We start from the raw sequence: 14,939 nt of genomic DNA, 5'->3' as shown, positions 1-14,939 counted from the left end.
TGTACTGAGCAAAGTTACAACTTTTCCTTTTTTGGGCAATATGAAACAATTGAAGCATACTCTTGGAATCCAAAAATAGATGAATATTTGACTCGACCTTTGGTCTGAGTGAAAGCTTGTGGTACTCCTTTATTTTTTCTAATTGTTCCTAGGAGTGTGAGGTTGATTTTCAGAAGTTCTCTCGCCAAACTAAGGCTAGTGAAAAAATTCTCAGTTGTTACATTTTTGCCACTGTTTTCTAAGCCTTTCACCATATCTAAAGCAACTCTCTTGCCTTGACCAACTTCACGAGATTCATTCTCTTGTCGACCAGTGTAAATTTCTAGATTGAGAACTTAAGACGTTACACTATCATATACAGCCCATAATTTCAACCCATATTTTCCTGGTTTTGAAGGAATATGATGCTGAAATGGACATCTACCACGAAATGCCACAAGTTGTTCATTAATTGTTACATTGCTGTGAGGAACATATGCTTCCTGAAATGTGTGTACCCACATTTCAAATATTTCTCTAATGGGAGCCAGCTTGTGAGGAGCTTGGTTGTGATGTCTCACATCTGCGTCATCAAATCGGATGCACCTTGAAATTTGCGTAAAGGGATTTCTAGCCATTGCTTCACTAAAAATGGGTCTACCATCCTCTTTGTTCTACAGATGTGTAACTGCTTCATTATGGGCCTTGTAAGCATCTGCTAGGGTCAAGACACCGATAAAGGACTTCAGTTCAATGGCATCTACTGGTTTCCATTTACTGCCATAAACAAGACTACCCTCTTTGTTAGTCCACTTTAGAATTACATCAACAATGTTTCTCCTAAGAAACAACTGAAAAGCTGATTCTATGGAGTCTACATTTTTCACTGCAAATTTTGTTGGACCTAGCTTTACTAGCATTATGTTCCATCTCTCTTCTCTTCCACAAGCTCTTCTCAACTCGTGTTTGTGCCACAATACTTCTTTGTTTTTAGACCTACACAAAATAACAAAAAATAAAAAATACGAAGGGTATATCTTGGCGCTAGACCCTAATGCACATTTACGAAAATACAATGTTTACTTACATATGTCAGAAATATGTGTTACTTCCTGTTCAGGCTGGACATTTGCGCTGTCCAAATCTTCTTCTAAACTTCCGTCTGGTCCAGGAATATTCTCTTCTAAGACATCAATTTCTCCATCGCTGCATGAGACATCAGAAACTATATCGCTGATACCACTATTTGATTCTCCAGATAGAGGATTATCCTGCAGTAATATTTCAAGCACTTCGTCTTCGGAAAGGTGACGAGACTTTTTCACTAAATGCAAAACACACAATAATAGTCTCCACTTATATGGAACAAATAACTGTCGGTTTGTAAAGTATTGGCAACAATCACACGTTACAACAATATTTACAAGAATAAAACAAAGGAAATATAGCAACAGTTAGGGATTCAATGCAGCATTATTACCCAATAATACTGCAAGAGAGAAATGGCGTCGCATTTAACCCCAATGGTATTCAGTGGTTCTCTCTTGATTTTCTGCAAAACTGAATATTTTCAAAAAGTTATATTAATATATTACGAACCCATTACTTAATTCAGGAAATGTCCAAATTTTTCGTAATTTTTAGGAATAGGAAATAAGGTATATTTTACAGAAAATTACGGCCTGGGGTCATTATAGACCCCATGGTATTAGGAGGGTTAAGAATCTTTCAGAGAATTAATACGAAAATTTGCACTATCATTTTTTTCTGTTTGTCACTCAAATTTTCCTAAGGATATTTAACAACTTTCCAGTGGAGATTTATATACTGTAATAATTATGCTATTGATCTAAGCAGAAACTACCGGTTTCAGCAGAGTTGAATTTCATGTTATTTTTTACATGCACGACAACTCCTTTCTCCATATTTTACCTACAGAAAGAGGTTCTAATTTATTGTGTCTATATTTAACATTTACAGTCCTGTGTTTACATGATGCTCAAACATAGTACCGTACATCATTTTTTTGTTGCCATCCTAGATCGCATAAACAGATAAGAAGTTTAACTTATTTTGTTTTCTCCTCTGACATCCTGATGGATCAGGGTAAGCTTATTTGAACAAATTTCATTTGCGTGTGACCTATTATCCGGACTTCTTTTACGGCAGTCTCTTTAGGTGAAGCAGAAAACGCTTACCTATAACATCTGAAATCGGAGTAGGCTAATTCTGTCATTTTGACGGTGCCCCCATTCCCCTTATCTTTTCAGCTACCAGTTCAGCTACTCTCCCTCCTCCTATCATCCTTACATTTTCGGCAATACAACATCTTTCACGTCGAATTGGCATTTACGCACTAGAAGTGATACCCATTAGTTCAGCCCTCACGCTATGTGAAACGATTTACAGTACTTGCTTCATGTGGGATTTCATTTGTGTCGCTGCATTTCTTCTCTGCCAATTGTTTTGACAGTAAAACTCGTCCAGCGCATTCCATCACAACAGACATCTCATTTCTTTAGGTGTTGATCACTTTTCCTCGTTCCTCTTGCAATTATTTCAGAGAAAATATAAGCAATTTTCTGTTGCTGCCGTCTTGCCTAGTACGATTGAAGTAAGTATCGATAAGTTATAAGATGACCGAGAACCAAGTATATGTACATTGAGATTCGACCAAAGTGCAAACCACAAATACATCAAGAAACCAATGAAACATATCAAGCTTACTGACAGCATTAAAAAAAATCATTAGAATGTTTGTAGGTATGTTACCTTAGTTGTTTACTCAACCACAGAACATTTTACACTTGTTTTATTTAATTTGGGTATAAGCAACATTGACCATGCAGCCAGCAGTAATCATTTTACAATTGTATTAGAAATGTTAATTTGGTACAACAAGAAAACAATTAAAAGTTAATAAACATGCGAGTATATAATACGGTAACTTAAGGGTCTAGTAAATCCTTAAACTAATGTTACCTCATTTATTCAGATCTTCCCACGAATCACTGCACACATTGCGCCCAGTCCAACTACTTCTTCACAACTCACTGGACATATTGGACTCAGTGCAAAAGTACACTGGCAGAAAGTATAAAGAATAGAACTAATCATGTTTTTTTCTCAAAGAATTTTGATTGAAATTGATTAAATGATTGAGCTCTTAAAAAGATTTGGAAGCAGTACGTCGGCATGAAACATAATTTTCTGAGTATTGGCTGAGAAACCGCTGCTGGCAAGAACTGTGACGTTTGCACAAACACAATCAGTTCGATGATGAATCGCTCCAAAATAATGAAAGCTTACAAAACAATATAGGATTACAGTCTGATACAAAACATGCTTATTGGTAACGGGCCCTTATAGCACGATATACAGTGAATTAGCAGTGTGCAAGCTGACTGGTATTAATCGCAACCATCTCATGTATTTGTTTTACGGCACAGCTGCACATTAATTATAAAAAACGACTGCACTTTAGAAATGAATTTCGCGCCACAGAAGTAACGGGCATTTGTTTAACTCCCATCGTTCAGTGTCCGACTGAGGTCGGAAGGAGGTACACGCGGGTCGTAGAGTCTTGGATGTTTATTTTTTGCTTATTTATGTACATCCATGTGTTTATTTCTATCATGTTGTATCATCCATATTGTTTCAATGTTAAATGGCAACATTTACGTTCAATCACGCCTTTTAGCTGGAAAATATGACGCATTCAATCATCTTGCGAAAACTCTCCGCCATTCCTCATGACGTAACCCATCTAGCGTCGTGTGAAGGTTTTTGTGAAAATTGTACTCAGGACGGTGGTGTATATTCGTTCCCAATAATGAAGACTCCAATATATGTATTATTTCTTATAATTAAGTGATGAACAAGTGTACTAGTGTTATTTTAATTATATTAGTAGAATGTTAAAGACGTGTGAGGAGTAATTTACAATTATTACAATGTCCTAAAGAAAGAAAACCATGGATTCAGTCCGAGCATTCAACGCAGAGGTTAGTTAAATTATGTAAATAGTTCTGAAGTGACGTATTTATTTGTTTTTATTGTTTGTACACTTCTTTCGAAATGTCCTGCCTCGTGTTGAAGCCCGATAGATTATACTCGGTTGCCAGTCAACGCATCGTTAATTGCCCTTTCTCTGAATTCTGTTTCGTGTAAAAAGATGTTTTGTACTCTTTTAAATAGTAGAATATTTGTTGCACCTTCAAATTCCTGTCTAATTGTTGTATTCAAATGTACGTAACGCTGATCCGTATTTCCATGTCTTGCCTCGTAAAACAAATTATCTGTAGTCTCATGGTTGATTGTGGCTCCGTTAATTTATATGTAAATAGTTGCATGTCGTATTTTTTATTCACCTTTGTATTTAATCACTTAAAATACCTAGTATAGAGCAGTTTCCATACAGGATATCGTACAGTGTCTATGAGATGGTGGAATACATGTACTGAAGTAATTCACCGCCATGGTTCCGCAAAGAAAAAAAGACTAAAATAAAAGATAAAAAATTTCTCTTTGCTTCCCGTGTGAAATGTATACTATGTACTATTTCATGACCCCCCACGCATAAATTTCCCGCGTGGTTTTTGTTTTCAACAGCTGGTCAAGTGCAAAAATTCTTTTCAACGTGGAGTATTGTGCCCTATTATAATTACTAACGCCGCCCGGGCAAATTAAAGTATTTTTTTCAGTTGTCGTTGATGATTTTCGTATAAAGAAACGGTGATAGCGTACTGCCTATTTTATACCTTGCCCAAGTATGATGGTTAACGTTTATTTAATTATTCCATTGGTTAATCTTTATTTACTTACTGCATTAACATTTTTCATACATCATCAGCCTTGTGCTAATTAATACATTACGAATTTCTTCTCCCTTCTCACCTTTCATTACCTTTTATAAATCTTCATTAGGCCTAAATGGTTTTCAATTGTGTGCTGTGCATGTCACTGCCCAGGAGAGTACTTTGAAATCACAATATATGTCCAAGACTGAATGTGTGTATTGGAGCAATGTAGAGTTTTGAATCGACATCAAAAGTCAGTCGCAGTAAAAGTTGAATCCTTTGCTTTGCCATGTTACTTCAGTTGTCTGTATTGATACTGTAAAATTTAGTATTGTAAATATTGACAAAAATCATGATGTTCACTTTGTGCATTATGTCGTGAACTTAACAAGCTCTTATTTAGCTTCTATAAGCATTACAGATTTTATTTCTACAATTTAACACACTTCTAAATACACATAATTGGTGTAGTGTAATGTTTAGAAGATACTTTTTCTCGCATTGATTAATGTTTTCTGGTATACACTACCCTCTCCCTTTTCATCAACTAAAATTCTCCTTTGAGTTTCTGGATGCAGTTTCTGTGTGTGGAGACTAGTAGTAAATTATTCAGTGTTTTATTGCTCTTGGATCACCAAAACATTTGTACCAGTATCCTGTTCAGAGTTACAGGAATACCAATTGGAGAAAACCTGAAAATTTTGTGCTAATGTGAATAAACCTGCATGAATGCATGACTTTGTAGTGAATATGATTTACTGTTGTATTGAGGTCTTACACAAGCAGGAAATGTAGCAACTGTTACACAGATGTTAAAATATCAAACACTTCAGGTATGGCAAATGAGGATAGTGTTCTTCGGCATTTGGTGGGATTATTGAGGTAAAATACTTTAGAAACTCATTGAGCTGTCTAACAGTGTTGTATCCATAGAACAGTGTGATACGGTAGAGATCAGTACTTAGTTGTAAGTGATATGATTTGAACTACTATAATATTTAGCCTCTGCACAAACCCAGAAATGAGTAATATTGAAACAAGTATTCCTGGAATTGAAATCCAATTTAAATTATTCAGAGCAAACAAGATACCATGCCCTGACAGAATTCAGATAGGTTTTTATACCTAGTAGACTGTTGAATTAACACATTGGCTTTTATTTGTTGAATAGCCCCATGTGATTGGAAAAAGGTGCATGGAATTATTATGTATAAAAATGGTTTTGAGACAATTTGGGCAGTTTTGCAGAGCAGTAATACTAAAATCAGTTTTGCATAATCTTAGAGCATATTCTTTGCTCAAAAATATCGTCAGCACTAGAGGAAAACAAGCATCTCAAAAAATCTCAGCATATGTTTGCAAAACCAGCTTTCTTGAAGCACTGCTTCCCCCCCTTCCCCCCCTCCCCCCCTCATCCTCCCCACAAACACACACACACCCCATGTGTTGAAAATATTAGGTGGAGGCAAACATGTAGACTTTGTATTCTTAAATTTCTGATTGTTATTTGTCAGAGTGTTAAGTATCTTAGGGCTAATAATACAAAATGGACTGAATACGAGGAATCAGTACTAGGGAAGAGAAGGGAAAGACTAATATTTTTGAGGATGGGGGAAATTACAAATAAGTACTGCAACAATAAAGGAAACTGTATATGGCACCAATAGGAAATACTATACAAGATTAAAAACAACTTAAATTCTTAAGTACGTATATTGATGGATGCTCAGAATTGGAAAACAAACATATAGCCTCTTCCAGTTCAACTACTTTTGCTGTAAGAATAAATAAGACCACACACAAGAGGGTAGTGTGGCCATTACTCTAGCATTTGGAGTCCTTAACAGATACAATTGCCAGCAGATGACAAACTAATTGTGAGGCAGGCTTCTATGGTCATAAGATTCATTCAGCTCGCACAAAAAGTGTGAAACACAGATACTTAGGGTACGTCAATAGGAGTCTTTATAATAAAAGTTACACTTCTTGGGGAAAAAAAAACTGCTGGGTAAATATAACAAACAGTGATTTGAGGAAGACTGTTCGTAGTTTTGCTTCCTCCATTGTATATTCCACAAAGGGACCATGGGAATAAGTTAAGAGAGAGTAGGACTCATACCAAAGTGTATGATGTCATTTTTCACCTCACTCCATGTGCAAATGGAAGGGAACAGGAAATCTGATACTGATACAAAATGCTTTATGCAATGCACTGAAAATTGAGTATGGAGTATATGTTCAGTAAGTGTACAAATGTGACTAGCCTCTCAAAACACAAAGCTTGTGTTTTCGATACTAAGTAACAGCTTTAATGTAGTAATCAGTTGGTAGATGAATGCTAATAATGGTGCTTTGTGTTAATAATCACACCTTTCAAATACTGACTCAGTAGCTGAGTGTTATTTGTAATAACTTTTATTCCACTACCATAGGTTAACTTGTGAGATAATGCATAGTTCCTAGAAGAGAAAAGAAAATACAATGTTAACTTATATAGTTAATTTGCTTTTCATTATCCATAGGCACACATTGATCTTGCCTGGTTTTGAAAAATTGTCTTCACAGTACTGAACTACTGTGAAGCAAAATATTAACTTGTATGACCAATATATTAGTACTTAAAGATGGACACAGTCTGTTCTCTCTCTCCCCCCCCCCTTCCCCCCCCCCCCTCCCTCTCTCTCTCTCTCTCTCTCTCTCTCTCTCTCTCTCTCTCTCTCTCTCTCTCTCTCTCTCTCTCTAATACCAGAGAAATTATCATTGACAAAAGTTGCCAATTCCTGAGGACTTTCTGTTGTTTTATCCCAATCTTTCACGTGTATGTTGTGTGCCCTGATAGCTGAGTGGTCAGCGTGACGGATTGCCATCCTACGGGCCTGGGTTCGATTCCCGGCTGGGTCGGAGATTTTCTCCGCTCAGGGACTGGGTGTTGTTTTTCATCCCCATCCGGAGTGCAGGTCGCCCAATGTGGCATCGAATGTAATAAGACCTGCACCGAGTTGTCTGGTCCTGCCCTGCAAGGGGCCTCCTGGTCAATGATGCCAAACACTCATTTCCATTTCATTTGTATGTTGTTACACTACTTGGCCTTTATTTTCTGCATTATATATTAATTTTACATTGAATGATTTTTGCTTCAAGCAGTATCTTCCTGTATATTTTTTTATACTTATGATAGTTCTTGAGAACTGAGAAATTAAAGTGTGTCTGAGGAGTTCTTAATATCCACAATTATCCATCCATTTTCCTTAGCTGCAGCAGTAGAAATGGCTACTTTTGCAAATATCACTTCAAAAATTGATTTAAACAATGAGCAAAATTTAAGTTTTATTTATCTGAAAACCATGAATTTCTTTTGAAATTATAGTGCGCCCAACACTGTAGTTACTATATTTGTTGACTTATGATGGACCTTTACTACCTTTCAATATCTGCCACATACTTATCCAGTATCTTCACCATGCTTTTATTGCTAGTGATGCATGTTTCTTTTGGACACTTCAGGTGTTTCATGATTATGGTTTTAACAGATCCAGCCAACCAAAAGAAATTTTTCCTGCTTTTTTTTACAATTATGCAAGCTTGGTGGTTAATAATTTATCTGTTGCTTTATAATTTTACTTCAGACTAAACGTGCTTTATACAGTAAGCATTTTTGTATTTGGAGGATTCATTGTTTATTTTAGAAGTAATATTCACATGAATGACAATGAATTGCGATCATTCAATTCCATAGAGCCATTATGGGGAAAGTTTAAAAAGATTGTAAATCGTCCTGTGGACAAGTATTTCCCTAGTAAGTGGATTAATGATGGGGAAAAGACCCACTGTGGCTTAGTAACAAAATTTGATTTGGAAAATGCTGAGGAAGCAAAGATTGTTTGTAGACTCTTGTCAAAAGAGAACACACACATGATAAGAGGCAAAGGTTAGTAGAAATTCAAGCATCTGTGAAAAAATCTAAGTGCAAAGCATACAACTTCCACCGTCATATCTTAGCAAAAGATCTGGCCTAGAACCTGAGAAAATTCTAGTCCTACGTAAAGTCGCTAAAAGGGTCTAAGGCTTCCATCCAATTACTCATTGACCGGTCTGGTGTGGCAGTTGAAGATAGCAAAACGAAAGCCAAAGTTTTAAATCCCGCATTCAAGAAATCATTCACGCGTCATTTGACCATCACCCACAGTCCCGTGTGAACAACATAGTAATAAGCGTCCCTGGCGTAGAGAAACAGTTGAAAACAAATAAGCCACCAGGACCGGATGGAATCCCAATTTGCTTTTGCAAAGAGTACACTAAGGCATTGGGCCCTTAGTTTGCATTATCATGAATCTCTCGCCCAGCACTTCTTAAAGTCCCAAGCGACTGGAAGAAATGCAGGTGACTCCTGTGTACAAGAAGGGCAAAAGAATGGACCTGCAAAGATACATGCCAATATCCTTAACATTGGTTTGCTCCAGAATTCTAGAAAATAATCTGATGTCGAATATAATAAATTTCCTAGAGATTGAGAAGCTTATGTCCACAAATCAGCACGGTTTCAGAAAGCATCTCTCTTGTGAAACACAGCTTGTCCTTCTCTCACATGATGGACTGCGAACTATGGATGAAGGGCAACAGGCTGATTAAATATTTCTTGATTTCCAAAAATCAGTTGACACGGTACCTCACTGCAGACTGCTAATGAATGTACAAGCATATGGAATAGGTCCCCCAATATGTGAGTGGCTCAGAGACTTCTTTGTTAATATAACCCAGTATGTTGCTGTTGATGGCAAAGGTACTGCCAGGACTGCCCTGGCGAAATGTGATAGGCCTGCTCAAAAGCAAACCCGTAATGCTCTGATACAGTGTTAGTAGGTCCTGCTTGACAGTCACGTCATTTAAATATCTGGATGTAATGTTGAAGAGAGATATGAAATATGAAATGGAATGAGCATGCCAGTGTTGTGGTAGGGAAGACAAATGGTCAACTACAGTTTATTGGGAGAATTTTTAGGATACTGTTCTTGAGTACTGCTCAAGTGTTTTGGATCTACACCTGGCTGGATTAAAGGAAGACATAGAAACAATTTAAAGGCGGGTTGTTAGATTTGTTACCAGGAGGTTCGAACAACATGCAGGTGTTACGTAGATGCTTTGTGATCTCAAATGGGAATCCCTGGAGGGAAGGTGACGTTCTTTTTGAACAGAAAAAGAGAAGACTGCATAGCTGTATAGGGTATCCTCCGCCACGCACCATACGGTGGCTTGCGGAATATGCATGTAGGTGTAATTTAGATATTCACACTGTTGTCCCTTTCCTTCCTTCCATTTATTCTCTATGAGTGATGCACGTCTCTTGAGTTAATATTATGGTTGAGTTAAGTAATTTATTGTTAGCACTCTGTAGAGACTGTAAAAAATTTTTCTATGGTTTAGACATTTATTGGGGAAAGAAAGTTCGGGTATCCACATACAGTTTTTCTTCTGTACAATTGACACCCACACTATAGTATTATGTATTCTCAGTTGGTATTGATAATGACCCCACACAAACTAATTTCCTGGCAGCATCTAGGGAACTACCCCCTCTAGTGTGCCACTTAACCATCCTGAAGATTTCTTGGTTACTGAATTTGGTTTTAAGGAGCTCATTTTATGTAGAATTCTCCTTTTTTTCATATTTCTGTTGGGTCATCAATGCCAATTTGGAACATTGTCTTGCTCGACCATCGTGGATTTCATTGAAATTTTGTGTGATCATTCGCACATGGCCCCAATAAACATTTGTAAACTTTCATGTTCGTCGAAGAAATACTCATTGAGATACAGTCACTTCTTTGACTCCATGCGCGACTTTGCGCAGACCGAGGATGAATTTCTGGTGAATATGAATTGTTATATCTCTGGCAATGTTTTCTTGAAAAAAATAACATTTGATAATCTTGTATGGCATCATGCATTTTGTTGGAAATAATAATGGAAAGAATTTTACAGGTCATATTCAACCATAAAATTTTGGACAAAGTTGTCGAAAAAATATTAAAAGTTTGGCTTCTTATATCTCTGGAACTAAATGTATGACGCACGTGAAACTTGGCATGTAGTAACCAATCAACTCAAGGTTCTCAAATACAAAGTTCCATTTATGTACCACTTTCTCATACTGAATAAATGAAGTGCAGAGTTGAAGATCCTGTGAAAATGTAAAAAAATGCAATATTTTCGACCTCATTTTCCCAAAAACTTGTGTACTGTAAGATTTTATAAACCGGGCTCATTAGAAAGACCACAGTTTTAACCGTCAAAACAAGTCACACGCTAACAATGCTAGATAGTGTACAACAAAGTTGGGCACGAAAATTCAGCACAGAAAAAACATAAACTTCGGATTCTTTTATCTTGTAGAGTAAATTCATGATGAACATGAAACCTAATATGCAATAGCTTGGCAGCACAAGGATGTGGCATACAAATTTTCATTCACCTTCTGTGTTCCAGTAATCTGTAAATTAGTCGAAAAGATGATCTTTGTGAAAAGGTGAAAGTAGTGTGTATTCAGCACTTCATTTTACTAACACAGTTTTATGTTGAAGCTACAGAAAAATCTTATTAGAAACGATGTGTTTTAACCCCCACCCCACCGGGTTTGATTTCCAACATGGGCTAACAGTGCTGTGTAAATTGAGGCAAACTAACCGGTAAAATCACACTGCTGATAAAGTTTTAACTTTGGCTTGTTATATCTCACTATTAAAGGCAGGATAAACATGAAACTGACAACAACTTAATATCGTAAAGTATTCCAATAAAAAATATCATTCACACATTGCTTTCTAAATTTCTACAAAATCAGTTCAAACTTGAAATTCGTAAATATTACAAAAATAGATTATATTCAATTTCGTCTTAGAAAATCTGTTTTTTTGTAATCAATTTGAGACCAATCAGAGTTGGAAAGTGTGTGTTTTCAAGCATTCAGAAAATCACGTTCTATCTTTCAATGTGGGCTAACAATACCTGAAAATGACATACAAATTTGAGGGAGCCCGTCAGGCCATTCTACGTTATAGCAACCTGTCTCTGTGTGTCGTGGAATGTTTTTTTTATTTATTTACTTTTTTATTTTTAAAATAAGATATATAAATGAGGTACATGACAAATGACTTTGTAAGCAGGCAGATATCACCACAAGGTTTTGGAACCTGAATTAAGAAACCAAATTACAGGCTTGGGAAACTGGATGAAGAAACCCACCAGTGGCTTGTATTGCACAGCTATTGGGCATGATCCCTGTGGCATTGGGGTTGTTGGTTTGTGTTATTGAACTGGTAGTGACAATGTCTCACATGGACCAATGTGATATAGTGATATATTACTTAACAATTTAAAAATAAAATCAACATGCAACAAAACATGGATAACAGGTTGTTGCAATATAGCCTGTTTGCTTGATAAGAGTCCCTCAAATTTGTCCGTGATTTTCGGGTATTGTTAACCCACATTGGAAGGTAGAATGAGATTTTCTGATTGGTTGAAAACATACTCCTTCCAACTGTGATTAGTTTAAAATCATTAATGGAAAACAGATTTTCTAAAAGCAAATTGAATGTGACCTATCATTGTAATATTTACGAAAATCAAGTTTGCCGGCCGTGGTGGTCTCGCGGTTCTAGGCACGCAGTCTGGAACCGCGTGACTGCTACGGTCGCAGGTTCGAATCCTGCGTTGGGCATGGATGTGTGTGATGTTCTTAGGTTAGTTAGGTTTAAGTAGTTCTGAGTTCTAGGGGACTGATGACCACAGCAGTTAAGTCCCATAGTGCTCAGAGCCATTTGAACCATTTGAAAATCAAGTTTGGACTGACTTTGTAGAAATTTAGAAATCAGTACGTGAATGGTATTTTGTATTGGAAAACCTTATGTTACTAAGTTGTTGCCTACAAAGTTTCATGTTTATCATACCTTTAATCAATGAAATATAAGAAGCAAAAGTTAAAACTTTATCCACAGTGCGATACTTCTGGCTGGTTTGCTTCAATTTATGTAGCATTGCTAGTCCATGTTGGAAATTAAACCCTCTCTTCGGGGCTGGAGGCATGGATTAAAACATGTTATTTCAAATGAGACTTGTTTTGAAGCTTTAATACAACATGATACTTGTAAACGAGGTGTCGAATATACCCTATTTTTACGTTTTCACAAAAATCATCTTTAATTGTAAGTGAATGAAATTTTGTATACCACATCGTTATGCCGCCAAGTTATTGTGTATTAAGTTTAATGTTCAGGATGTGTTTACTCTACAAGATATAAGAATCTCAAGTTTACATTTTTTCAATGCTGGGATTTTTGTGCCCAACTTTGCTTTACACAATCTAGCATTATTAGTACGCTTTGGATAATCAAATACGCTATTTTGGTGGTTAAAACTATGGTCTTTCTAATGAACTCAGTTTATAAAATTTCACAGGACATAGTTTTTTGGAAAAATCAGGTTGAAAATATTCATTATGGGAAAGTAGTGCATACATGAAACTTTGTGCTTGCGAACCTTGTGTCATTCGCTTACTACATGCCAAGTTTCACTTGCATAATACCTTTAGTTCCTGAGATATAACAAGCAAAACTCTGATATTTCTTCTGGCGATTTTGTCTAAAATTTTCTGACTGAATATGGCTTGTAACTCTTTATAGTATTATTTTTAAGAGAGCGCATAAAGTTGTAAAAGGTGGCAAAATTTCGTTTCTTTCAACAAATTACTGCCCGAGGGATAACAGCTCAAAGACTCCAGAAATTCATACATAAGTGACTGTTTCTTGCCGTGCACTGCTCCAACAAATGTCAAAGTTTACCAATGTTCATTGGGGCGATGTGTAAATGTTCACACAAAATTTCAGTGAAATCAATGACGGTCGACGAGGGAGGCCTAGGTGATTTGACATGGACTGACTGTATTGACTAACGTGGGTCATGTAAAAACTTCAGTTTCTCTTATTTCTTTGTTATTTCATATTTTTTCAGTGCTACTCCGTCTTCTTCCCATGTTGCCTTTTCCTTGTTGTGTTGGTGTTTTAATGACTTGACTAATTTTGTAAATTTTCGATACATGCTGCAGAAATTTAATCTAAATGAAATTAAATCATCATATTAGCTATAGAATCCAGTAATGTATGTCATTTCCACTTCCTCAAGAAAAATAAAGAAAAACAGATATTTGGTTCTTAATTGATGTTTTCAGTGTTAAGTATATGCCGTACTCGTTCCACATAGCTCATAATACTTAATTACCCTCTGACAATTTTATACTTGTATTTAGTATATTTTATTGTCTTGGAATAACAGTTTCTTACAAAGTTGGTTTTGCTTGTAAGAAGAGTTTTATTTTTTTTTGCAGGAATTGTTGCAGACAATCTGTATTTTAGGGGATTGCTGAGAAATTATTGTTTGTAGTTACATCTACATTTGTGCTCCACAAATACACCCATTGTGCATCATCACCATTATTATCATCATCTTGAACAGTTTCCAGCCCCAGGCTGAATCAGTTTGGAACATAAACCTCACCATCTAGACCTGTTTTCCCACTATCTTTCTGTATTCACTGTGGTCCAGTCCTGACCTTTTTTTCAACATAATCCTCCACACTTTTCAGCCATCTATCCCTTGGTCTTCCTCTTGTTAATTTCCTTCACATCTCCATTTCATGTACCTTCTTGGGAATCCTCGTTTCTTTTTCTGCTTAAGTCCCTTTTCTTCCTTAGCATTTATTTTCTATCCTGCTCTGCAGGGGCCTTCTCTTTCAATATTTCCATCACCTTTTCAGTCCTCATCCTGTCTCTCCTTGTTACTCCTATCCTAATTCTGAGGAACCTCATTTCACATGCCTGTAATCTGCTTACATCTATTTTCTCCACTACCCATGTTTCAGATGTGTAGGTCAGTATTGGGATGTGGTAACTTTTGTTTATTACGTCTTTTGTGTGTGTGTGTGTGTGTGTGTGTGTGTGAGAGAGAGAGAGAGAGAGAGAGAGAGAGAGAGAGAGAGAGAGAGAGTGAGTCGGATGTCTTTGTTGCAAATCAGGCTCCTAACACTTCGTGCGAATTCTTCTGCCTGTGTGCCACATTCAGTGATATCTTTCTTCCATTTCCATTTTCCTCTGTCGCACCTCCCAAGTA

General features: G+C 36.6%; 1 protein-coding gene across 1 annotated transcript in view; it reads left to right on the top strand.

Moving 5' to 3' along the window:
* The first annotated feature begins 3,531 nt into the window (after positions 1 to 3,531).
* LOC124723061 overlaps positions 3,532 to 14,939 on the top strand; it is a 193,739-nt gene continuing 182,331 nt past the window's right edge. Inside the window, exon 1 of the mRNA XM_047248239.1 lies at positions 3,532 to 3,983. Coding sequence (XP_047104195.1) covers positions 3,954 to 3,983 — 30 coding nt within the window. The 5' untranslated portion in view covers positions 3,532 to 3,953. The remainder of the gene's footprint in view (positions 3,984 to 14,939) is intronic.

Source organism: Schistocerca piceifrons, chromosome X (assembly GCF_021461385.2).
Source record: "Schistocerca piceifrons isolate TAMUIC-IGC-003096 chromosome X, iqSchPice1.1, whole genome shotgun sequence".
Classification (NCBI taxonomy): Eukaryota; Metazoa; Arthropoda; class Insecta; order Orthoptera; family Acrididae; genus Schistocerca; species Schistocerca piceifrons.
This window is presented reverse-complemented; position numbering and strand designations above follow the sequence as displayed.